The sequence below is a fragment of the Anguilla rostrata genome, chromosome 19, assembly GCF_018555375.3.
Source record: "Anguilla rostrata isolate EN2019 chromosome 19, ASM1855537v3, whole genome shotgun sequence".
NCBI lineage: Eukaryota > Metazoa > Chordata > Actinopteri > Anguilliformes > Anguillidae > Anguilla > Anguilla rostrata.
The window spans coordinates 418,121-438,264 of NC_057951.1; the positions used below are offsets into that span (position 1 = coordinate 418,121).

The window sequence follows — 20,144 nt, forward strand, 5'->3', positions numbered from 1 at the left end:
TTTCCGTCCTCTCCTCCATGACCCGGTACCCGTGGTGGCGCCCCCATGCGAGCCCTGAGGAGCCTTCATTGGGAAATGCCATGACGAAATCTGGTTGCCATCCGCCTCTGTCTCATTGGCAATGTGGTCCCCATTCCGGAGTTCTACACCACCACTCCTGCTCCAGTGTGGCAACGGCAGCAGTGATGGTTCCCAGCATCCTCAGTAAAGCTACGGGGCTTTGGACATGTACTTCTTCATCCGTTGGCATTGACATAATTTCTGTTCAAAAGCTATGAGCTTTGCAGTATAGGAGCACGGCTGCTACTGTCTACTGGCAAGTACCGGTGTTGCAGCCGCCAATGTTTCCTCATAATCAGTTTCCTGCTGCTGCTACTGCTACTACTGCTTCTGCTGCTGCTGCTGCTGTTACTGCTGCCACTACTGCTGATGTTACTGCTGCTGTGTTGCTGTTGCTGATGCTACTGCTCCTGCTGTTTATTGCTGTGGCTGCTGCTGCACTACTACTGAACGAGGATTCATTACACTAATATGAGTAGTATATTTCCCTCTAATTGGTTTAAATCTCTGTGCTGGGGGGAAATACGAACAAGCTGCTGGTACACATAGCCTAATGATATTTAGTGATTAGTTTGAATGGCCTTGGATTTACGAGGTAGCTGAGCCACCGACTGACATGCTTGTCACAATCGACAACCTGAGCCGACCAGAGGAGGATGGGTTTCCCCCTTGAGCCTGGTTCCTTCCGAGGTTTCTTCCTATCTGCCACAGGGAGTTTTTCCTTGCCACTGTCGCCTTAGGCTTGCTCCTGTGGGGGTTCAGGTCAGGGTTGTCCGTAAAATGCATTGTGACAACTGCCGTAAAATACACTATACAAATAAATTTGATTGATAGAAGCCAAGGCCATACACGTAGGCATAGCCTTTAACATTACAAATAGTAAAAAAAAAAAAAAAAAAAAAAAACCCCTTGGTACACATAGCCACTGACCCACAACGTTAGAACGGCCTCGAGCTGACCGGATGAAGGGCCCTTCCAGTAGCCGAATGGCGTTTCACATAGTCATCACTTCAGCCGGAGACTAACTACTAACAACATGTCGGCGTATGGTTGTTTTGGGGGTTTTTGCTGCTGCCCCCTCCCGGTCTTGTCCATGCATGCTTGTATGGATGGCAATGAGTGAGGATTCATTTACACTGATGCAGGTAGTAGCATATTTCCCCCGGTTTAGTTTAAATCTAGGCGCTCGAGGGGAAATACCGACAAGCTGTCGGTACACATAGCCTAATATTACATCTCACATAGTATGTTCCCCTGGTTTATTAATTAATAATTCATCTAACTATTGGCCTCAGGGGAACGTCCAACATGCTGTTGGTACACATAACCACTGATCCATGTAAAAATAGACGGCTTCAAGCCGAAGGGCTTGACTGGACGAAGGGCTTCCTCCAGGTGGTCGTACACATAGTCATCACGTCATCGTTGAACATGTGCTTCACATCACCGCTCTTACTGCTGCTGCGCTATGGCTCCTACGCTGCTGCGTTACTGCCACCGCGCTCCTGCTGCTGCTACTACTAGCTCCTCCGGTAGGCCTATGCAACGAGTGAGGATTCATTTACACTGACGTAGTCGGTAGTATATTTCCCCCGGTTAGTTCAAATCTCGGCGCTCGAGGGGAAATACCGACAAGCTGTCGGTACACATAGCCTAATATCATACCACACATAGTATGTTCCTCTGGTTTATTAATTAATAATACATCTTAAAGTATTGGCCTCAGGGGAACGTCCAACATGCTGTTGGTACACATAACCACTGATCCACGTAAAAAATAGACGGCCTCAAGCCGAAAGGCTCAGCTGGACGAAGGGCTTCCTCCAGGGGGTCGTACACATAGTCATCACATCAGCCGGAGACACTTATTAATAGCACGTCGGCATATGGTTGTTTTGGGGTTTGGCTGCTGGCCTCCCGGCCTTATCCACGCGGGCTGCGTGGTTGGCGGGAGAGCTCCAGAACAGAGCCATACCGCCAGACATAACTGTATTGCCTTTATTGTCAATAAAGTTCTACTTTGATGACAGTGGTCCTGACAGAAATGGAGCATCGCGTAGTTCTGGCAGGCCACGAGAGTCAAGCGCTCCGGCTGAATCAGCTGATGGCTCAGCTGAGTGATGTTCGCCTATCACAGTACATTCACTAACAGGGCGGTCTACTTAAACAGCCTCCCTCTACTAATTCGGCTGCTCCTCCTGCATGCAAGCGCTGCACGTTGCTTCGTAAATCCCCTCCACCACCCCAGCTCCATCCCCATGTGTCAAGAATTTGCATTTATCCATTCCTATGTGTTAAGAAATTGCATTGCTGCTGGATCTGTTCTGTGTGTACCCCTCTAGGGGGGTTTGGCTGCTGGCCTCCCGGCCTTATCCACGCGGGCTGCGTGGTTGGCGGGAGAGCTCCAGAACAGAGCCATACCGCCAGACATAACTGTATTGCCTTTATTGTCAATAAAGTTCTACTTTGATGACAGTGGTCCTGACAGAACTAATATTATTTTATACTATTAGTATTATTTATTTATTTTTCTGTATATAATTATTATTGAAGCGTTATGTTGCACAGTCTACAAGGAGTTTGTCGTACCAGTATTTCACTGTATGTATGTATATGCATGTGACAAATAACGCCTTTGAACTTCTGTTTGGAGTCATCCACTGCCATCATTCATGGATCCTAAAAAGGAATCCGGTCTATCTGTGAGCCAAAGAGGGCCAGAGCACTCTACAACTTTAATAAACCTGATTAGATATTCAATCTGATCGTCTGAAAGTCATATAAACTTCAAATATTGAAATAGAAAAAGAATATATCATACTTGTGTTGAGGAGGACAGTATCTCTGAACTCTTCTCTTCTGAACGACTTAAATCCAGTGAGCAGTGAATCCTGTGAATAAATCATGAGACACAACTTAGAAAAACTCTTTTACTGCAGCTCTAACTCACAGAACATGGAGACAGAGCTTCCAGTTAAACTCATCCTCTTACTGCAGGTCTAATTCAATACAACCGTGGTTCATTACCTTTGATCACCGGTGACCTCTCCTCTGAAGTTGAATGGATGATTCATTGAACGATCACTCTTCATAGACAGACAGCTGGGTACAGGTGACCCAGCCCTCTCTACCTGAACCCTGTGAACAAAACATGGAGACAGAGCTTACAGTTAAACTCATCCTCTTACTGCAGCTCTAACTCACAGCACATGGAGACAGAGCTTCCAGTTAAACTCATCCTCTTACTGGAGCTCTAACATGGAGACAGAGCTTCCAGTTAAACTCATCATCTTACTGCAGCTCTAACTCACAGCACATGGAGACAGAGCTTCCAGTTAAACTCATCATCTTACTGCAGCTCTAACTCACAGCACATGGAGACAGAGCTTCCAGTTAAACTCATCCTCTTACTGCAGCTCTAACTCACAGCACATGGAGACAGAGCTTCCAGTTAAACTCATCCTCTTACTGGAGCTCTAACATGGAGACAGAGCTTCCAGTTAAACTCATCCTCTTACTGCAGCTCTAACTCGCAGCACATGGAAACAGAGCTTCCAGTTAACTCATAGTCTGACTGCAGCTCCAACTCACAGCACATGGAGACAGAGCTTCCAGTTAAACTCATCCTCTTACTGCAGCTTTAACTGACAGCACATGGAGACAGAGCTTCCAGTTAAACTCATCCTCTTACTGGACCTCTAACATGGAGAAAGAGCTTCCAGTTAAACTCATCCTCTTACTGCAGCTCTAACTCACAGCACATGGAGACAGAGCTTCCAGTTAAACTCATCCTCTTACTGCCGGTCTAATTCAATACAACCATGGTTCATTACCTTTGATCACCGGTGACCTCTCCTCTTAAGTTGAATGGATGATTCATTGAACGGTCACTCTTCATAGACAGACAGCTGGGTACAGGTGACCCAGCCCTCTCTACCCGAACCCTGTGAACAAAACATGGAGAAAGAGCTTCCAGTTAAACTCATCCTCTTACTTCAGCTCTAACTCACAGCACATGGAAACAGAGCTTCCAGTTAAACTCATCCTCTTACTGGAGCTCTAACATGGAGACAGAGCTTCCAGTTAAACTCATCATCTTACTGCAGCTCTAACTCACAGCACATGGAGACAGAGCTTCCAGTTAAACTCATCCTCTTACTGGAGCTCTAACATGGAGACAGAGCTTCCAGTTAAACTCATCATCTTACTGCAGCTCTAACTCACAGCCCATGGAGACAGAGCGTCCAGTTAAACTCATCCTCTTACTGGAGCTCTAACTCACAGCACATGGAGACAGAGCTTCCAGTTAAACTCATCCTCTTACTGGACCTCTAACATGGAGAAAGAGCTTCCAGTTAAACTCATCCTCTTACTGCAGCTCTAACTCACAGCACATGGAGACAGAGCTTCCAGTTAAACTCATCCTCTTACTGCCAGTCTAATTCAATACAACCATGGTTCATTACCTTTGATCACCGGTGACCTCTCCTCTTAAGTTGAATGGATGATTCATTGAACGGTCACTCTTCATAGACAGACAGCTGGGTACAGGTGACCCAGCCCTCTCTACCCGAACCCTGTGAACAAAACATGGAGACAGAGCTTCCAGTTAAACTCATCCTCTTACTTCAGCTCTAACTCACAGCACATGGAAACAGAGCTTCCAGTTAAACTCATCCTCTTACTGGAGCTCTAACATGGAGACAGAGCTTCCAGTTAAACTCATCATCTTACTGCAGCTCTAACTCACAGCACATGGAGACAGAGCTTCCAGTTAAACTCATCCTCTTACTGGAGCTCTAACATGGAGACAGAGCTTCCAGTTAAACTCATCATCTTACTGCAGCTCTAACTCACAGCACATGGAGACAGAGCGTCCAGTTAAACTCATCCTCTTAATGCAGCTCTAACTCACAGGACATGGAGACAGTGCTTCCAGTTAAACTCATCCTCTTACTGCAGCTCTAAATCACAGCACATGGAGACACAGCTTCCAGTTAAACTCATCCTCTTACTGCAGCTCTAACTCACAGCACATGGAGACAGAGCTTCCAGTTAAACTCATCCTCTTACTGGAGCTCTAACATGGAGACAGAGCTTCCAGTTAAACTCATCATCTTACTGCAGCTCTAACTCACAGCACATGGAGACAGAGCGTCCAGTTAAACTCATCCTCTTAATGCAGCTCTAACTCACAGGACATGGAGACAGTGCTTCCAGTTAAACTCATCCTCTTACTGCAGCTCTAAATCACAGCACATGGAGACACAGCTTCCAGTTAAACTCATCATCTTACTGGAGCTCTAACATGGAGACAGAGATTCCAATTAAACTCATCGTCTTACTGCAGCTCTAACTCACAGCACATGGAAACAGAGCTTCCAGTTAAACTCATCTTCTTACTGGAGCTCTAACATGAAGACAGAGCTTCCAGTTAAACTCATCATCTTACTGCAGCTCTAACTCACAGCACATGGAAACAGAGCTTCCAGTTAAACTCATCCTCTTACTGGAGCTCTAACATGGAGACAGAGCTTCCAGTTAAACTCATCCTCTTACTGGAGCTCTAACATGGAGACAGAGCTTCCAGTTAAACTCATCCTCTTACTGGAGCTCTAACATGGAGACAGAGCTTCCAGTTAAACTCATCATCTTACTGCAGCTCTAACTCACAGCACATGGAGACAGAGCTTCCAGTTAAACTCATCCTCTTACTGCAGCTCTAACTCACAGCACATGGAGACAGAGCTTCCAGTTAAACTCATCCTCTTACTGGAGCTCTAACATGGAGACAGAGCTTCCAGTTAAACTCATCATATTACTGCAGCTCTAACTCACAGCACATGGAGACAGAGCTTCCAGTTAAACTCATCATCTTACTGCAGCTCTAACTCACAGCACATGGAGACAGAGCTTCCAGTTAAACTCATCATCTTACTGGAGCTCTAACATGGAGACAGAGCTTCCAGTTAAACTCATCGTCTTACTGCAGCTCTAACTCACAGCACATGGAAACAGAGCTTCCAGTTAAACTCATCCTCTTACTGGAGCTCTAACATGGAGACAGAGCTTCCAGTTAAACTAATCCTCTTACTGCAGCTCCAACTCACAGCACATGGAGACAGAGCTTCCAGTTAAACGTATCCTCTCAATGCAGCTCTAACTCACAGCACATGGAGACAGAGCTTCCAGTTAAACTCATCCTCTTACTGCAGGTCTAACTCACAGCACATTAACTCCCTGTTCATGCATTTTTACCTCTTTCTCGCAGGGCCATGGGTTCCATCATCAGTCTCGGTCTCCTCTGAGGAACTAATTTTAGAAACAGCGCCCCCTGTCTCAGGACACCTGAACACACCAGATCAAATTCACAAGTGGGTTCTGACCCAAATTGGCAGACCTGTAAATACACACAAGAAGAACATGATAACACACAGACATAATAATACACACAGACACACACATACATCAGATCTCATAGAACAGACAGGGACAAATCTGGAATTTAACTGAGCCATAAACTTGTACAGTAATACAATTCCCTCCAAAATATTCTGCACCCATGATAACAATTACTAAGACCGTTGAATATAAAGATCACCAGTGCTGAGGTATATTTTCATTGTCCAACATATGGAATATATTTAATTATATAATGGAAACTACCAAAATGACACATTTCTCAGATGATACAATTTTACTAAAAATGTGCGTCACAATTATTGGAACCCTTGTATTTGGTACTGTGTGCACCCTCCCCTCGCAGGGATAATGGCACTGAGTCTTTATACATAACGTCTTATAGATCCAGATCCTGATGTCTTTGTTGATCCGTGCTTATGGGCTGTGCTGTTTAGAGCCCGACCGATATATCGGGTTGGCCGATATATCGGCCATTATTTGACTTTTTTGACGACATCGGGATCAGCAGTTATGCAGTCGATGTGTCCCGATTTTTAAATAAGTATAATAAACAAAAAAAAACATTGATTATTTATCTGTACTTGTCTGTTCGAACGTTGTAATTGCTTTATACTAGAATGATCCAGTAGAGGGAGCTCTAATACAAGTGTGAACTGCAGCAGCTGACGCGCTACTTCTGTAATAAGACGTTTGTCACTCGTGCCTCATCCAATATTCTCTGCAAGACTAGTCTGCACAGATTCGATTGCCGCAATAAAGGTTTGTATATTTAGTGAACGTTTTTAATTAAATGCGTTTATACAACCACTATGTTTATCAATCTTCATTATCAAGCGAGCGAGCTAGCTAACATATTTGGTTCACTTTAGCAAGCTAGCTGGCAGGCCAGCAAGCCTTTATGAAGTGGCAGTGAGCACATAAGCAGCGTAGGATCTACATTTCTAGAGGACATCACTGTATTCTCAAATAAATAACCAGCCAAAATAAAATGGTGATTGAATGCATCACACATTTGTTTTTTTTATCTGAGATAATGATATTAGCTACTATATGATGCTGTGTCAATAGCCAACGCGTTATTGCAAGCGAGTGTGTCATCTAGTCATGCGTCATCGTAGCAAGCTAACCAGACAGTAAAAACGCTGATAAAACAGTTATAACGTGGATCATTTTAAGCCATGTTATCTAGCTTTGTCGTGATAACATGAGAGAAGGATTGCTGTTGGAGAAGTGAATCAACCAACCTGATTCACGGGGTAACCTGCACGAAAGCGCATTGTAGTTTTTTTTCACGTATTTCATCCAGTCAATGTAATTTCATCTAACGTTACACTTGATTCACTCATTAGCTCCGCTAGATAATGTCTTACTCTTTGAGATCATGTAGTAGAAATAAAACAAGAAAATATAATTCATTTAACTTACTGAGAATATATAGGCCTAATAAGAAATAATGAGGCTGTGTCAATAGCTAATGCGTTATTGCGAGCGTGTCATCTAGTCACGCGTCAGAGCACATTGTAGTTATTTTCACCGCCTAATTCTTATGGACAGGGAAGCTCGGTAGATAAAGTCTTACTCTTTGAGATCATGTAGTAGGAATAAAATAAGAAAATATAGGCCTAATTAATTTACTGAGAATAGATACTAAGAAATAATGATAACAAATTAATAACAATAATAATATTCATAAAAATACATGTTTGAAACTGGAAAACTGATTTTTTTAAATTAATTTTTTATAGATGGCTGGAAAAGAAAGGAGTAAAAGCAAGATGTGGAGTTATTTTGATTTCACACACTTAAAGATGGTGTTAATATATTTAATTTAATATCATCTTTTACATTTTTTTATCTAAAAAGCTCTTTGTGTGTTTATTTTTATTTTTATTTGTTTGCTTATAAGTTAAATGTTCTTAAATATATAAAAAATTTAATAAAATATAAGTTTTTCAAATTGATTTGAAAACGTTGCACTTTTGGACAAAATATCGGTCAAAACATCGGTAATAGGTGGGCTAGGACTCTCCAAAATTGGGATCGGCATTGGACCCAAAAATCTGGCATCGGTCGGGCTCTAGTGCTGTTCAATTGAGTCACAGGTTTTCAGGGAGTTTCAGCAGTCTTTAGACTGTTGTAGCCATTGCACAATGATGCTTCTGCATCATTAACCTTTTTATTTGTGGATTTTAACGTGAATTTGGGGTCATTGTCTTGCTGAAAGATCCACTAGTTTCAGTCTGCTGGCAGAGGTAGTCAGGTTTAGGGCTAAATTGTCCTGGTACTTGGGTAGAGTTCACAATGCTGCTTTCCTTAACAAGGGCCCCAGGACCAGTGTGAGCAAAGTAGCCCCATAACATTAAAGATCCACCACCGTATTTTTCTTTTCAGTATATGCATCCTTAAATCCATCCTACATCATATTCCTGGACATGGTTGTGAGAGGGGCTGGAGCCTCTCCCAGCATGCATTGGGCAAGAGGCAGGAAAAAACCCTGAACAGGTCACCAGTCCATCACAGGGCACACACACCATGCACTTACACACTCATACATTCAAGCAATTTAGTGTCTCCAATTACCTTAACCTGCATGTCTTTGGACCGTGGGAGGAAACCCATGCAGACATGGGATGAGAGTATGCAAACTCCACACACACCACCATGCTGCCCTCCAGCAGTTTTAAACTTCTTCATTATTGCCCTCACAGTAGTAACTAGCATCTTCAGTTTATGTTTTGATCCATTGGCATGAAGGTCAGCAACCATTTTCATTTCGTTCGTCAGTTCTTTGTCTTTCTCTGCGGCAAAGATGAAAAATGGGTTCCACAAGCAGGTTCTCAGTTTAATCCTCCAGTGAAACAGGAAGCCATGGAAGGCCACAAGAGTTTCTCTTAATATTGATGTAGATTTAGTTTGATTTTATTTATAAGAATCTTTAGGGGTGCCAATTATTTTTATATATATTTGGGAAATAATAACCCTACCTGAATCCAACCGTCACACTAGAGGGCGCCAGTTCCCCCAATCTTAGTTTGTTTTCTGTGCCTGTTTAGTGCTAATTAAGGTGTTGTGTCGCAAACATTTAATAGCCTGACCAGATTTACATTACAGGTATCTAACTGATTTATGACTAGTCAAAGAGCCAATTTAAGATATCTAACTGCATTTTCACTCAAAAAACTTTTAAGATCTCAAATTACATTTTGCTAGTAAGATTTAAGTTACTTTCGCCATTCAGTTGTATGGGACTTCCAATTAAAAGATATCTACAATTCAGTTTTGACTATCCAAAACGTAAATTCCAGATACTGTATCGCCATTTCAATTATGACTAGTCATAACTCAAATTAGAGAGATCTCCACATTAATTCTGACTTAGTCATAAATTCAGTTAAAGATCTTTCATTCCTCGTGATTTAAGAGGTCAGGTAACAGGGGACCAGGACCCAAACGCAGAGTGGGGAAAAACACCAGAAACTCCAAAAAGGCAAATCCAACCAAACAATTTACTCTCATACAGGTAACAGAAAAACAAGGCCAAACAGGGCACTTTCAAAAACAAAACAGCAGAACTCAAGCAGGGCAGAACGCACAGACAGAAACAGACAGGCAGATACTCTCAGGCAGAACACAAGGAACCAGCACCCAAGTCAGGAAAACAGAGAACTTAAATAGCCACAAAGATAACAAGACACAGGTGAACTCAAAGCACAATCAAACCAGAGCAGGGAGGGATAACGAGACACAAAGAAAAACAATGACAGAATAATTGAAAACAATAATACAATTAACACAGGGGTAACTAGAGTGAGAAAACTGAAATACAAACTGAAGTACCGCCATCTGGCGGCCCAGAAAAGGAAAAAACAGAAACAGAAAAAGGCAGAATCCTGACAATATCTAAATTATCTTTTTGGATAACTGGATCTAAGGTATTACTAGCCAAAATATGGCAAGCCATTTTAACATCCAATAACCTGTGCGGATTCACATTACAGATATTTGTCATTAATTTATGACTAGTCAAAACGCTAATTTAAGATATCTAATTATATTTTGACAAGTCAAAACGCTCATTAAAGATATCTATAATTAAATTTGATTAGTTTTGCCACTAAGTTCTATGTAACTCAAATTAAAGATATCTACAATTCAGTTTTGACTATCTAAAACGTGAATTCCAGATATCACCACTTAAATTATGACTCTTAGCAAGTATGAAGCAGCCATTACCCATAGTCCGACACCGAGCAAAACCCGTGCCGTCAAGTCCAGTTTATGCATGTCTATTAGAACCCCTGGTTCTCGTGCACCAATCAGAAGCCAGTACCCAGTGTTGGAAGTTGGACAGGTTGTCAATAGACGGACGCTTTTTCGCTATTTTCTTATAATAATGTGTGCCTGCGTTGTTCCATGTCCGTTCACCCTATAAACAAACAGTTTGAAACAAAGCACCACTTGTCACAAACACATACATATATGAATTGTAAGGTCAGCTAACCTTATTTTTTTCCTAGTGGGAAAACTAGAAGACCTTCGCCGGTTAGCCTAGCCGCACGGCTAGCCTGCCCATAGACAGACACCCCCAGTCAGCCTACGAAAGTAGACAGTAAACTGTCGCGATATCGCCATCCAGTGCCGAATTGGGTCATTTTATTCACTCGAACAGGGTAATGTTTATTAAAGTCGTCCTAATATGTCCATATATGTTTGGATGGACATGACATTTCGCAGAAAGGTAGTTTAATCATCCTAAATCCCGGACACCTACTCCCCCCTCCCCCCTCAAAGAACAGGACGGGACAAACGCCGCAAGGGAGCATATGTTACATTACATTACATTATAGGCATTTAGCAGACGCTCTTATCCAGAGCGACGTACAACAAGTGCAATATGTCCGGATTTGGGATGGTGTCCAACTATAAGTAAGATGATAGCGTATCATATGTGCCATTATCTGTATTGTCTATTTTACCTGCTATGGACCTCTTTTTAAGATGAGTCTTGAATAAAGTTGAAATGAAATGAAATGAAATATAGGCCTAGAGTAATCTCTTGTGACGGTCCGGGTAGGGGGGACCCAAACGCAGAGGGAAAAAAAAAACACAAACTCAAAAGGGAAAATTAACAAAGACTTTACTAACACAAGGTGAACAAACAAGGAACAGACAAGGCCACAATGGGCTAAAACACAAACTCAAAAAATAATCTAATGAAACAGAAAACAGGAACCCTAAAACACAGACAGGGCAGAACACGGGAAGGCAGAGCACAAGGGAAGGACAAAAACACAAGTCAGGAACAAAATACAGGCAGGTGAAACACAAACTCAAAAAATAATCTAACGAAACAGAAAACAACAAGAACTCAAAAACACAGGCGGGGCAGAACACGGGAAGGCAGAGCACAAGGGAACAAGCAGGTACATACAGTCGGGAAACAAACACAAGCAGGCAGGTACATGTATGTCAGGTAACACACACAAGGCAGAACACACGCAAGGAACCAGCACCCGAGTCAAGGGAACAGAGAACTTAAATAGACAAGGGGTAACAAGACACAGGTGAACTCAAAAAACAATCAAACCAGAAGGAGGGGATAACAAGACACAGGTGGGAACCATGATGGGATAACGAGACAATTGAAACAATCATACAATTAACAGGAGGGGAGCAGGACACAAAACAGAAGTGCCGCCATCTGGCGGCCCAACAAGGGAAACACAGACAGGAACACAGGACCATGACAGTACCCCCCCCCAAGGACGGCTCCTGACGTCCCAGGAGGCCGACCCGGGGAGGGAGTCAACAGAGGGTGGGGCTGGAGACCGGATTCAGGACTGGACAAGACAAGAACAGGGACAGAACACAGGAACAAGACTCTGGACCGGACTCTGACGAGGGAACAGGACTCAGACAGGAACAGGGACTGGACACAGAACTGGGGCAGGAACAGGACAGGAACGGAACAAGACAAGACTCGGGGCTGGACTGGACAGGAACGGAACAAGACAAGACTCGGGGCTGGACTGGACAGGAACGGAACAAGACAAGACTCGGGGCTGGACTGGACAGGAACGGAACAAGACAAGACTCGGGGCTGGACTGGACAGGAACGGAACAAGACAAGACTCGGGGCTGGAGTGGACAGGAAGGGATCTCGGGGCTGGAGAGGGACTCGGGGCTGGAGTGGACAGGAAGGGATCTCGGGGCTGGAGAGGGACTCGGGGCTGGAAACAGGACTCGACAGGAACAGGACTGGACAGGAACAGGACGGGACTCAGGACTAGAACGGGACGCAGGACTCGGGACTGGACTCAGACGGGGGAGCAGGACTCGGGACTAGGCAGGACCCGGGCAACACGGGGAGACTCAGGGCTGGGCAGAACCCGGGCGACACGGGGAAATTCAGGGCCCGCACATCGGGCGACACGGGGGAAACTCAGGGCCCGCACATCGGGCGACACGGGGAAAACTCAGGGCCCGCACATCGGGCGACACGGGGAAAACTCAGGGCCCGCACATGGGGCGACACGGGGAAAACTCAGGGCCCGCACATGGGGCGACACGGGGAAAACTCAGGGCCCGCACATGGGGCGACACGGGGGAGACTCAGGGCCCGCACATGGGGCGACACGGGGGAGACTCAGGGCCCGCACATCGGGCGACACGGGGGAGACTCGGGGCCCCGCAACATCGGGCGACACGGGGAGACTCAGGGCCCGCACATCGGGCGACACGGGGAGACTCAGGGCCCGTACTCGGGCGACAGGGGACTCAGGAAACCAGGGGGAACTCAGGAAACCAGGGGGACTTGGACAGGGGCAAGGCAGACATACAGGACTGGACTGGGGCGAGGTGGACACAGGACAGCAACGAGACGGGGCACGACAACACTGGACTGGGTTGGACAAGACTGAGGGGGAAACAGACTGCCAGATACTGGCACAATAGGGAGACCTAAAAAGACAGACACAGGGACAAGCAGGCGGGGAGGCACACGGCGACACCGATGGACACACAAAGGGACAGGCAGACAGGGAAGGCGAGGGGGAACCCAACAACTGACATAGGGACTGACACACAGGCAAACAAGACAAAACACACGCGGACTGGCACACAGACAGACAGGCAGACAGGCGGGCAAACACGTTGGCCGATGGGCTGACGGCCTGGGGGGCAGACAAACAGGCCAACAAACTGGCTGACACACATACGGGTAGACTAACAGACAAACAGGCGGGCAGACAATTAGACAGGGGGCCGGGGAACACACGGACACACGGTTGGGAGGACAGACACCAAAGGGAGAATGGACACCAGGGGGAGCGACGAGACCGGGGAGGGACGACCACTGGGGGGAGCGACGAGACCGGGGAGGGACGACCACTGGGGGAGCACGGACACCGGGGGAGTGACGACCACTCGGGGGAGCGACGACACCAGGGGAAGGACGAACCCTGGAGGACGGGGGAACACTAGAGGGAAAACGGACACTGGGGGCGTGAGAACACTAGGGGAAGCACGAACGCCAGGGGGAGCATGAACGCCAGGGGGAGCACGAACGCCAGGGGGAGCACGAACGCCAGGGGGCAAGGTGTGGACACTAGGGGGAGCGAGAACACTAGGGGAAGAACGGACACTGGGGGCGCGAGAACACTAGGGGGAGCACGAACGCTAGGGGGAGAACGAACGCCAGGGGGAGCACAAACGCCAGGGGGAGCACGAACGCCAGGGGGAGCACGAACGCCAGGGGGAGCACGAACGCTAGGGGGCAAGGCAGGTGGCTTAGCCTGCGGGGCGGCCAGAGCAGTCTGCGGCGGCCCCTGCGGGACAACAGAAGGGACCGTTGTCCTCTCCGGGGCTCTGGACGGCTCTGGAAGCCTCTCCGGAGCTCTGGACGGCTCCGGAGGCCCCCCCGGGACTCGAGGCAGCTGCGGAGGCCCCCCTGGGGCTTGAGGCGGCTCCGGAGGCCCCCCCGGGGCTCGAGGCACAAGTAAAGCCCGAAACTTGGGTGTAGCAGGCGGCCTCCGCGGAAGGGTCAGAGCAGACGGGACCTCCGGGGCTGGAGGCGGCTCTGGGGGCCTCTCCGGGGCTCGAGGCGGCTCTGGGGGCCTCTCCGGGGCTCGAGGCGGCTCTGGGGGCCTCTCCGGGGCTCGAGGCGGATCTGGGGGCCTCTCCGGAGCTCGAGGCGGCTCTGGGTGCCTCTCCGGAGCTCGAGGCGGCTCTGGGTGCCTCTCCGGGGCTCGAGGCGGATCTGGGAGCCTCTCCGGGGCTCGAGGCGGATCTGGGAGCCTCTCCGGGGCTCGAGGCGGATCTGGGAGCCTCTCCGGGGCTCCAGGTGGCTCTGGGGGCCGCTCCGGGACTTGAGGCAGAGCAGGCCGTGAAGGCCGCTCCGGGACTTGAGGCAGAGCAGGCCGTGAAGGCCGCTCCGGGACTTGAGGCAGAGCAGGCCGTGAAGGCCGCTCCGGGACTTGAGGCAGAGCAGGCCGTGAAGGCCGCTCCGGGACTTGAGGCAGAGCAGGCCGTGAAGGCCGCTCCGGGCTTGAGGCAGAGCAGGCCGTGAAGGCCGCTCCGGGACTTGAGGCAGAGCAGGCCGTGAAGGCCGCTCCGGGACTTGAGGCAGAGCAGGCCGTGAAGGCCGCTCCGGGACTTGAGGCAGAGCAGGCCGTGAGGGCCGCTCCGGGACTTGAGGCAGAGCAGGCCGTGAGGGCCGCTCCGGGACTTGAGGCAGAGCAGGCCGTGAGGGCCGCTCCGGGACTTGAGGCAGAGCAGGCCGTGAGGGCCGCTCCGGGACTTGAGGCAGAGCAGGCCGTGAGGGCCGCTCCGGGACTTGAGGCAGAGCAGGCCGTGAAGGCCCCTCCGGGACTTGGAGCAGAGCAGGCCGTGAAGGCCCTTCCTGGACTTGGGGTGGAGCAGGCCGAGGGCCCTGCCGACTGGGCTGGGCAGGGGACAGGAGCACAGACCACAGCCGTAGGGAACCAGGCTGGGCAGCTGGACGGGACCGGCGGGACCCCCGCGGGCCGGGCCCTGGAAAGATCGCCAGTCGAGTCCCTTCGAATGACGCAGGGCCGGGAACCGCTGGCTGGGCAGCTGGAGGTCTGGCCGACCGGGAGGCAGCCCGACCACGGCGCCTCCGTGACCGCCCACCCCGGGCACTGGGAAGCTCAAGGGCGAGGGACTCCCAGTCGCTGGGTGGCGAGTCCTCCGGGTCACTCCACCACCCCGGTGGCATGATAAACAAACACAAAAAAAAAAAAACCACCTCTGCTGGGTCCCACACTGGCTGGTTCCTTCTGTGACGGTCCGGGTAGGGGGGACCCAAACGCAGAGGGAAAAAAAAAACACAAACTCAAAAGGGAAAATTAACAAAGACTTTACTAACACAAGGTGAACAAACAAGGAACAGACAAGGCCACAATGGGCTAAAACACAAACTCAAAAAATAATCTAATGAAACAGAAAACAGGAACCCTAAAACACAGACAGGGCAGAACACGGGAAGGCAGAGCACAAGGGAAGGACAAAAACACAAGTCAGGAACAAAATACAGGCAGGTGAAACACAAACTCAAAAAATAATCTAACGAAACAGAAAACAACAAGAACTCAAAAACACAGGCGGGGCAGAACACGGGAAGGCAGAGCACAAGGGAACAAGCAGGTACATACAGTCGGGAAACAAACACAAGCAGGCAGGTACATGTATGTCAGGTAACACACACAAGGCAGAACACACGCAAGGAACCAGCACCCGAGTCAAGGGAACAGAGAACTTAAATAGACAAGGGGTAACAAGACACAGGTGAACTCAAAAAACAATCAAACCAGAAGGAGGGGATAACAAGACACAGGTGGGAACCATGATGGGATAACGAGACAATTGAAACAATCATACAATTAACAGGAGGGGAGCAGGACACAAAACAGAAGTGCCGCCATCTGGCGGCCCAACAAGGGAAACACAGACAGGAACACAGGACCATGACATCTCTGTCTAATATAATAACTCCACTGTATTTTGCCTCTATATTGCAAACCAATTAATTTGATTTAGTAATGGGAATGATTTTCTATAAAACATAAAAGAATAAGTAACAACTTCTTAATTGTTTAATTAAAAACAAAATCCGGGTTTATACTGCAGTGTCAAAATGTCAACAACAAGCGACAAGTCCTGCGACCTCCGACTCGCTAGGCTACCTCCTCACGAGGTAGAATTGGTCATGGAATATCAAAAATAGGCTACTGAAGTAAACTTTCTGAAAGGTTATTTCAATATTACTTTCTGGTCTAAATGGTATGTTCGGATTCTGCGTGAGCTCTTAGCTTATCAGGCTACGCCTTAAACACACCATCTTATTGCCAGTTGCAGTTGTCAATTTTTCCGAATTACGCGGATTAATGCAGATTCCCATTCATTCCCGCATCCCTTTACCTTCAGCTTCTCTTACCTCAGTTCCACTCCACAACAGGCTGTTTACTCCGTTTTTTACATTTAATTTAATTCCTTTTTTCCTGGGGATTCTTTCTCCTCCGTTTTTAAAATGCCCGTTAAGTTTCAGTTTCTCTTTTGGACCGCATTTCCTTATTTACTGGCTGAACTGAATGTTCGATGGGCGGAGTAAATATATTTATACTATTTCTTAGCTGCATCAGTCATGCAAGTTATGCAGAAGAAACAAATATTTAATCCATGTAGATATTTGCCAAATTTTAGCACATAGCATACATATAGCAGGCCTATTCAACAACTCGTGAATTATAATGTTGGGATTTAACGTTCTCCAATATAATGGTGTAGCCTAACCTGTAGGCTGAACACACAAATAAGCCTTTTTGATTATAACAAAGAATTTCAAGACAAATAGCCTACTACAGACAGCAAATTAAATAAATAAATAATTTAACGCTCCATCAGTCTCCCTGCCACTGTCACTGACCCATTAACATCCCGACTGATGGCCCTATGTAACACGCTAATGTGTGAGGTAAGTGATTTTTGTTATTTTATATTACAAAATAATAAGAAATAACAAGCATGCGCTTTTGTTTAAAAGTTTGTGTAATTTTTGGTATTTTGTCTGTAGCCTACGTCTTGTGCCTTCCTCAATCAACTGTTTTTTCTCTCTCTCACTCTTATTTTTGTTGACAATTTTTAAGGTTAGGCTATTTGTCCTTTGTATACTCATCAAATGTGTTTGTGAAGTATTAAAATAAAATGATAAAAAACTATCGAGAGCTGACTTTCCACGATACCTGCTCTTAACAGTTCCACTTCATTTTATTTGTCAGCAGCCATACCTCCATGCACTCTGCTCCTGCCAAATGGCTGAAGCTAAGCAGGTGTGGGCTTGGTTAGTACTTGGATGCAAGACCACCAGGGAATACTGAGTTGCTGCTGGAAGTGGTGTTGGTGGGCCAGCAGGGGGCAATCTTCCCTCCGGTACAAATAAAACCCCAGTGCAGTGACGGGGACACTGTGCTGTAGGAGATGCCGTCTTTCGGATGAGACGTTAAACCGAGGTCCTGACTCTCTGTGGTCATTAAAGATCCCATGACACTTATCGCTAAGAGTAGGGGGTTCCCCGGTGTCCTGGCCAAATCCCAGATCTGGCTCTCGCAAACTTGCTACTAAAAATCATCCCCAGATTTAATTGGCGAAATAAATGTTCTCCCTCTCCACCTTCGCTAATGTGTGGTGAGTGTTCTGGTGCAAAATGGCTGCCGTGCATCACCCAGGTGGGTGCTACACATTGGTGGTGGGTGAGGTGAGTTCCCCTTCACTGTAAAGCACTTTGAGCATTTGGAAAAGTGCTATATAAATGTAATTAATAATAATAATTTTTTCAAAATGCGCCACAACGCATTTAATTTAATTTAATATTATTTTATTTGCATTTCAGGGCTGAAATCTGAGCTCTGACCCACAGTCTCTTTCTCGAGTCGGGAGTATCTGGAGACCAGAGTACGGGACGTGTCAAAAGCAAAATGGACGACGGGTCAAAAGCACGTTTCTAGTGGTCAATGAATTGGTGAGTTACATATATTATTCAATCAAAAGCATGATCCAATGGCGTAGATGTATCAAGATTGTTTTGACGTTTCTGAGACAATATATCTGTTTTTGTTGCGGGTCCTGGAGGTGAATAATAGGCTATGTCGGTGCGTAAATTATGCGCTTTCTTTGTCTTTGTCTAAACTACGTAGCCAATCTAATATGCAGTAAAGTCATGTTTGGTGTTGTTGGAGAGCTAATATCATGAGCAGTTAGATGGTCTCATTCTATGTTGAGAATGTTGTCATTCAAAGTTTATGTGTTACATGAAAGTGAAACGCCAATCACAGAAATTTAGCTATTCAGCTGTTACACCTGAAGTTGTGAAAATGGCGACACTATGTTTGAACAATTGTCTGCATCCAGTGCTTTGGGTGCTGTTTGGAATAAAAATATTATTATTATTATTATTATTATTATTATTATTCACAAATATGATTTTTACATTGTAAAATAAATAGTACAATTGTGCTAAACTTTATGCAACCCACGGACATACAGTACATTAATTGGGAAAACATATGTCTGGATAGTTTTGTAAGATTAAAAAATGTTTTAATAGGGCAAAATATTTGCCATTATTATATGTATTTATTTATTCACCGCCCCACCCCTTTTTTATATCAAAAGTATTGATGTCAATACTTTTAAAAGCCTAGATTTTGCAAGTTTTAATTATAGGCTTATAGACAGTGCTTTGTATGGGTGAGTATCTTGGCATTTTTGTATGTTGAAAACGTGTTTTTGTTGAGATATTTCTTTATGTACTGTGTTTTCTGAGTTTTAACTGATAATAATAGTAAGAAGAGAGAGTATATCCGTACACTGTTTTTTCTGCTCCCAAAGTGATATAATGGTACGTTTCGACCTCAAAGGTCTTCGTCAGGTACATCAACCAGAACATGTGACTGGGTGGAGATATAGACCAGGATGTGGGCAGGTCCATAATAGGGCCATTTGATTATGACCCTGGTTTTCGCTCAAATTATAGCACAGAGACCGCGTTGGTGAAGGTAGTTAATGACCTCAGACAGTGATCAGTGAGCTTACTGTAGCCAGTTTTTTTTTTTTGAAAAGCATATGATTTTTTTCAAATATTGTCAATTACCAATGTTGTTGCTCCTTTTCCCATTCTCCAATGACCGGAATGACCAGGAACTTTCATTACATTACATTACATTACAGGCATTTGGCAGACGCTCTTATCCAGAGCGACGTACAACAAAGTGTATAACCATAACCAGGAACAAGTATGACGAAACCCCTAGAGAGAAGTACTGGTCCAAGTACAGGGAACAACCGCATAGTTCAACCTGGACCCTGGTGGTTAAACTGATTAACACTAACAACGAGAACGGCAACAACGCAATCTATGGAAAAATAAGAATAAATAAAAATACAAGTAGTTGTTAAGACTGGCGCATCAACTAAGTCACCTATTAAACAGCTGCCTAGTTACAACCCTAAGTTTAGCCATTTACAGGGGGGAAGAGAGGGATGGGGAGAGGTGCAGCCTGAAGAGGTGGGTCTTCAGTCGTCGTTTGAAATGGGTCACAGTCTCAGCTGTTCTGACCTCCACAGGGAGGTCATTCCACCATCTCGGG

General features: G+C 46.2%; 1 protein-coding gene across 14 annotated transcripts in view; it reads right to left on the reverse strand.

Annotated features, from left to right (window-relative positions):
* The window catches only part of LOC135245714 (NACHT, LRR and PYD domains-containing protein 3-like), a 126,879-nt gene that overhangs the window by 57,359 nt on the left and 49,376 nt on the right, over window positions 1-20,144 (reverse strand). For 4 of the 14 annotated variants that reach the window (XM_064318989.1, XM_064318984.1, XM_064318977.1 and 1 more), the window contains exons 2-6: window positions 6,319-6,408; window positions 4,527-4,637; window positions 3,894-4,004; window positions 3,088-3,198; window positions 2,882-2,951 (exon numbers count right to left, since the gene is read on the reverse strand). The exons of 1 other annotated variant lie outside the window; for it this stretch is intronic. In XM_064318989.1, coding sequence (XP_064175059.1) covers window positions 2,882-2,951; window positions 3,088-3,198; window positions 3,894-4,004; window positions 4,527-4,637; window positions 6,319-6,408 — 493 coding nt within the window. Of the gene's footprint in view, window positions 1-2,881; window positions 2,952-3,087; window positions 3,199-3,893; window positions 4,005-4,526; window positions 4,638-6,318; window positions 6,461-16,936; window positions 17,045-20,144 lie in introns of those variants that run through there. 9 more of the 14 variants (XM_064318986.1, XM_064318990.1, XM_064318980.1 and 6 more) reach the window with 8 other exon arrangements.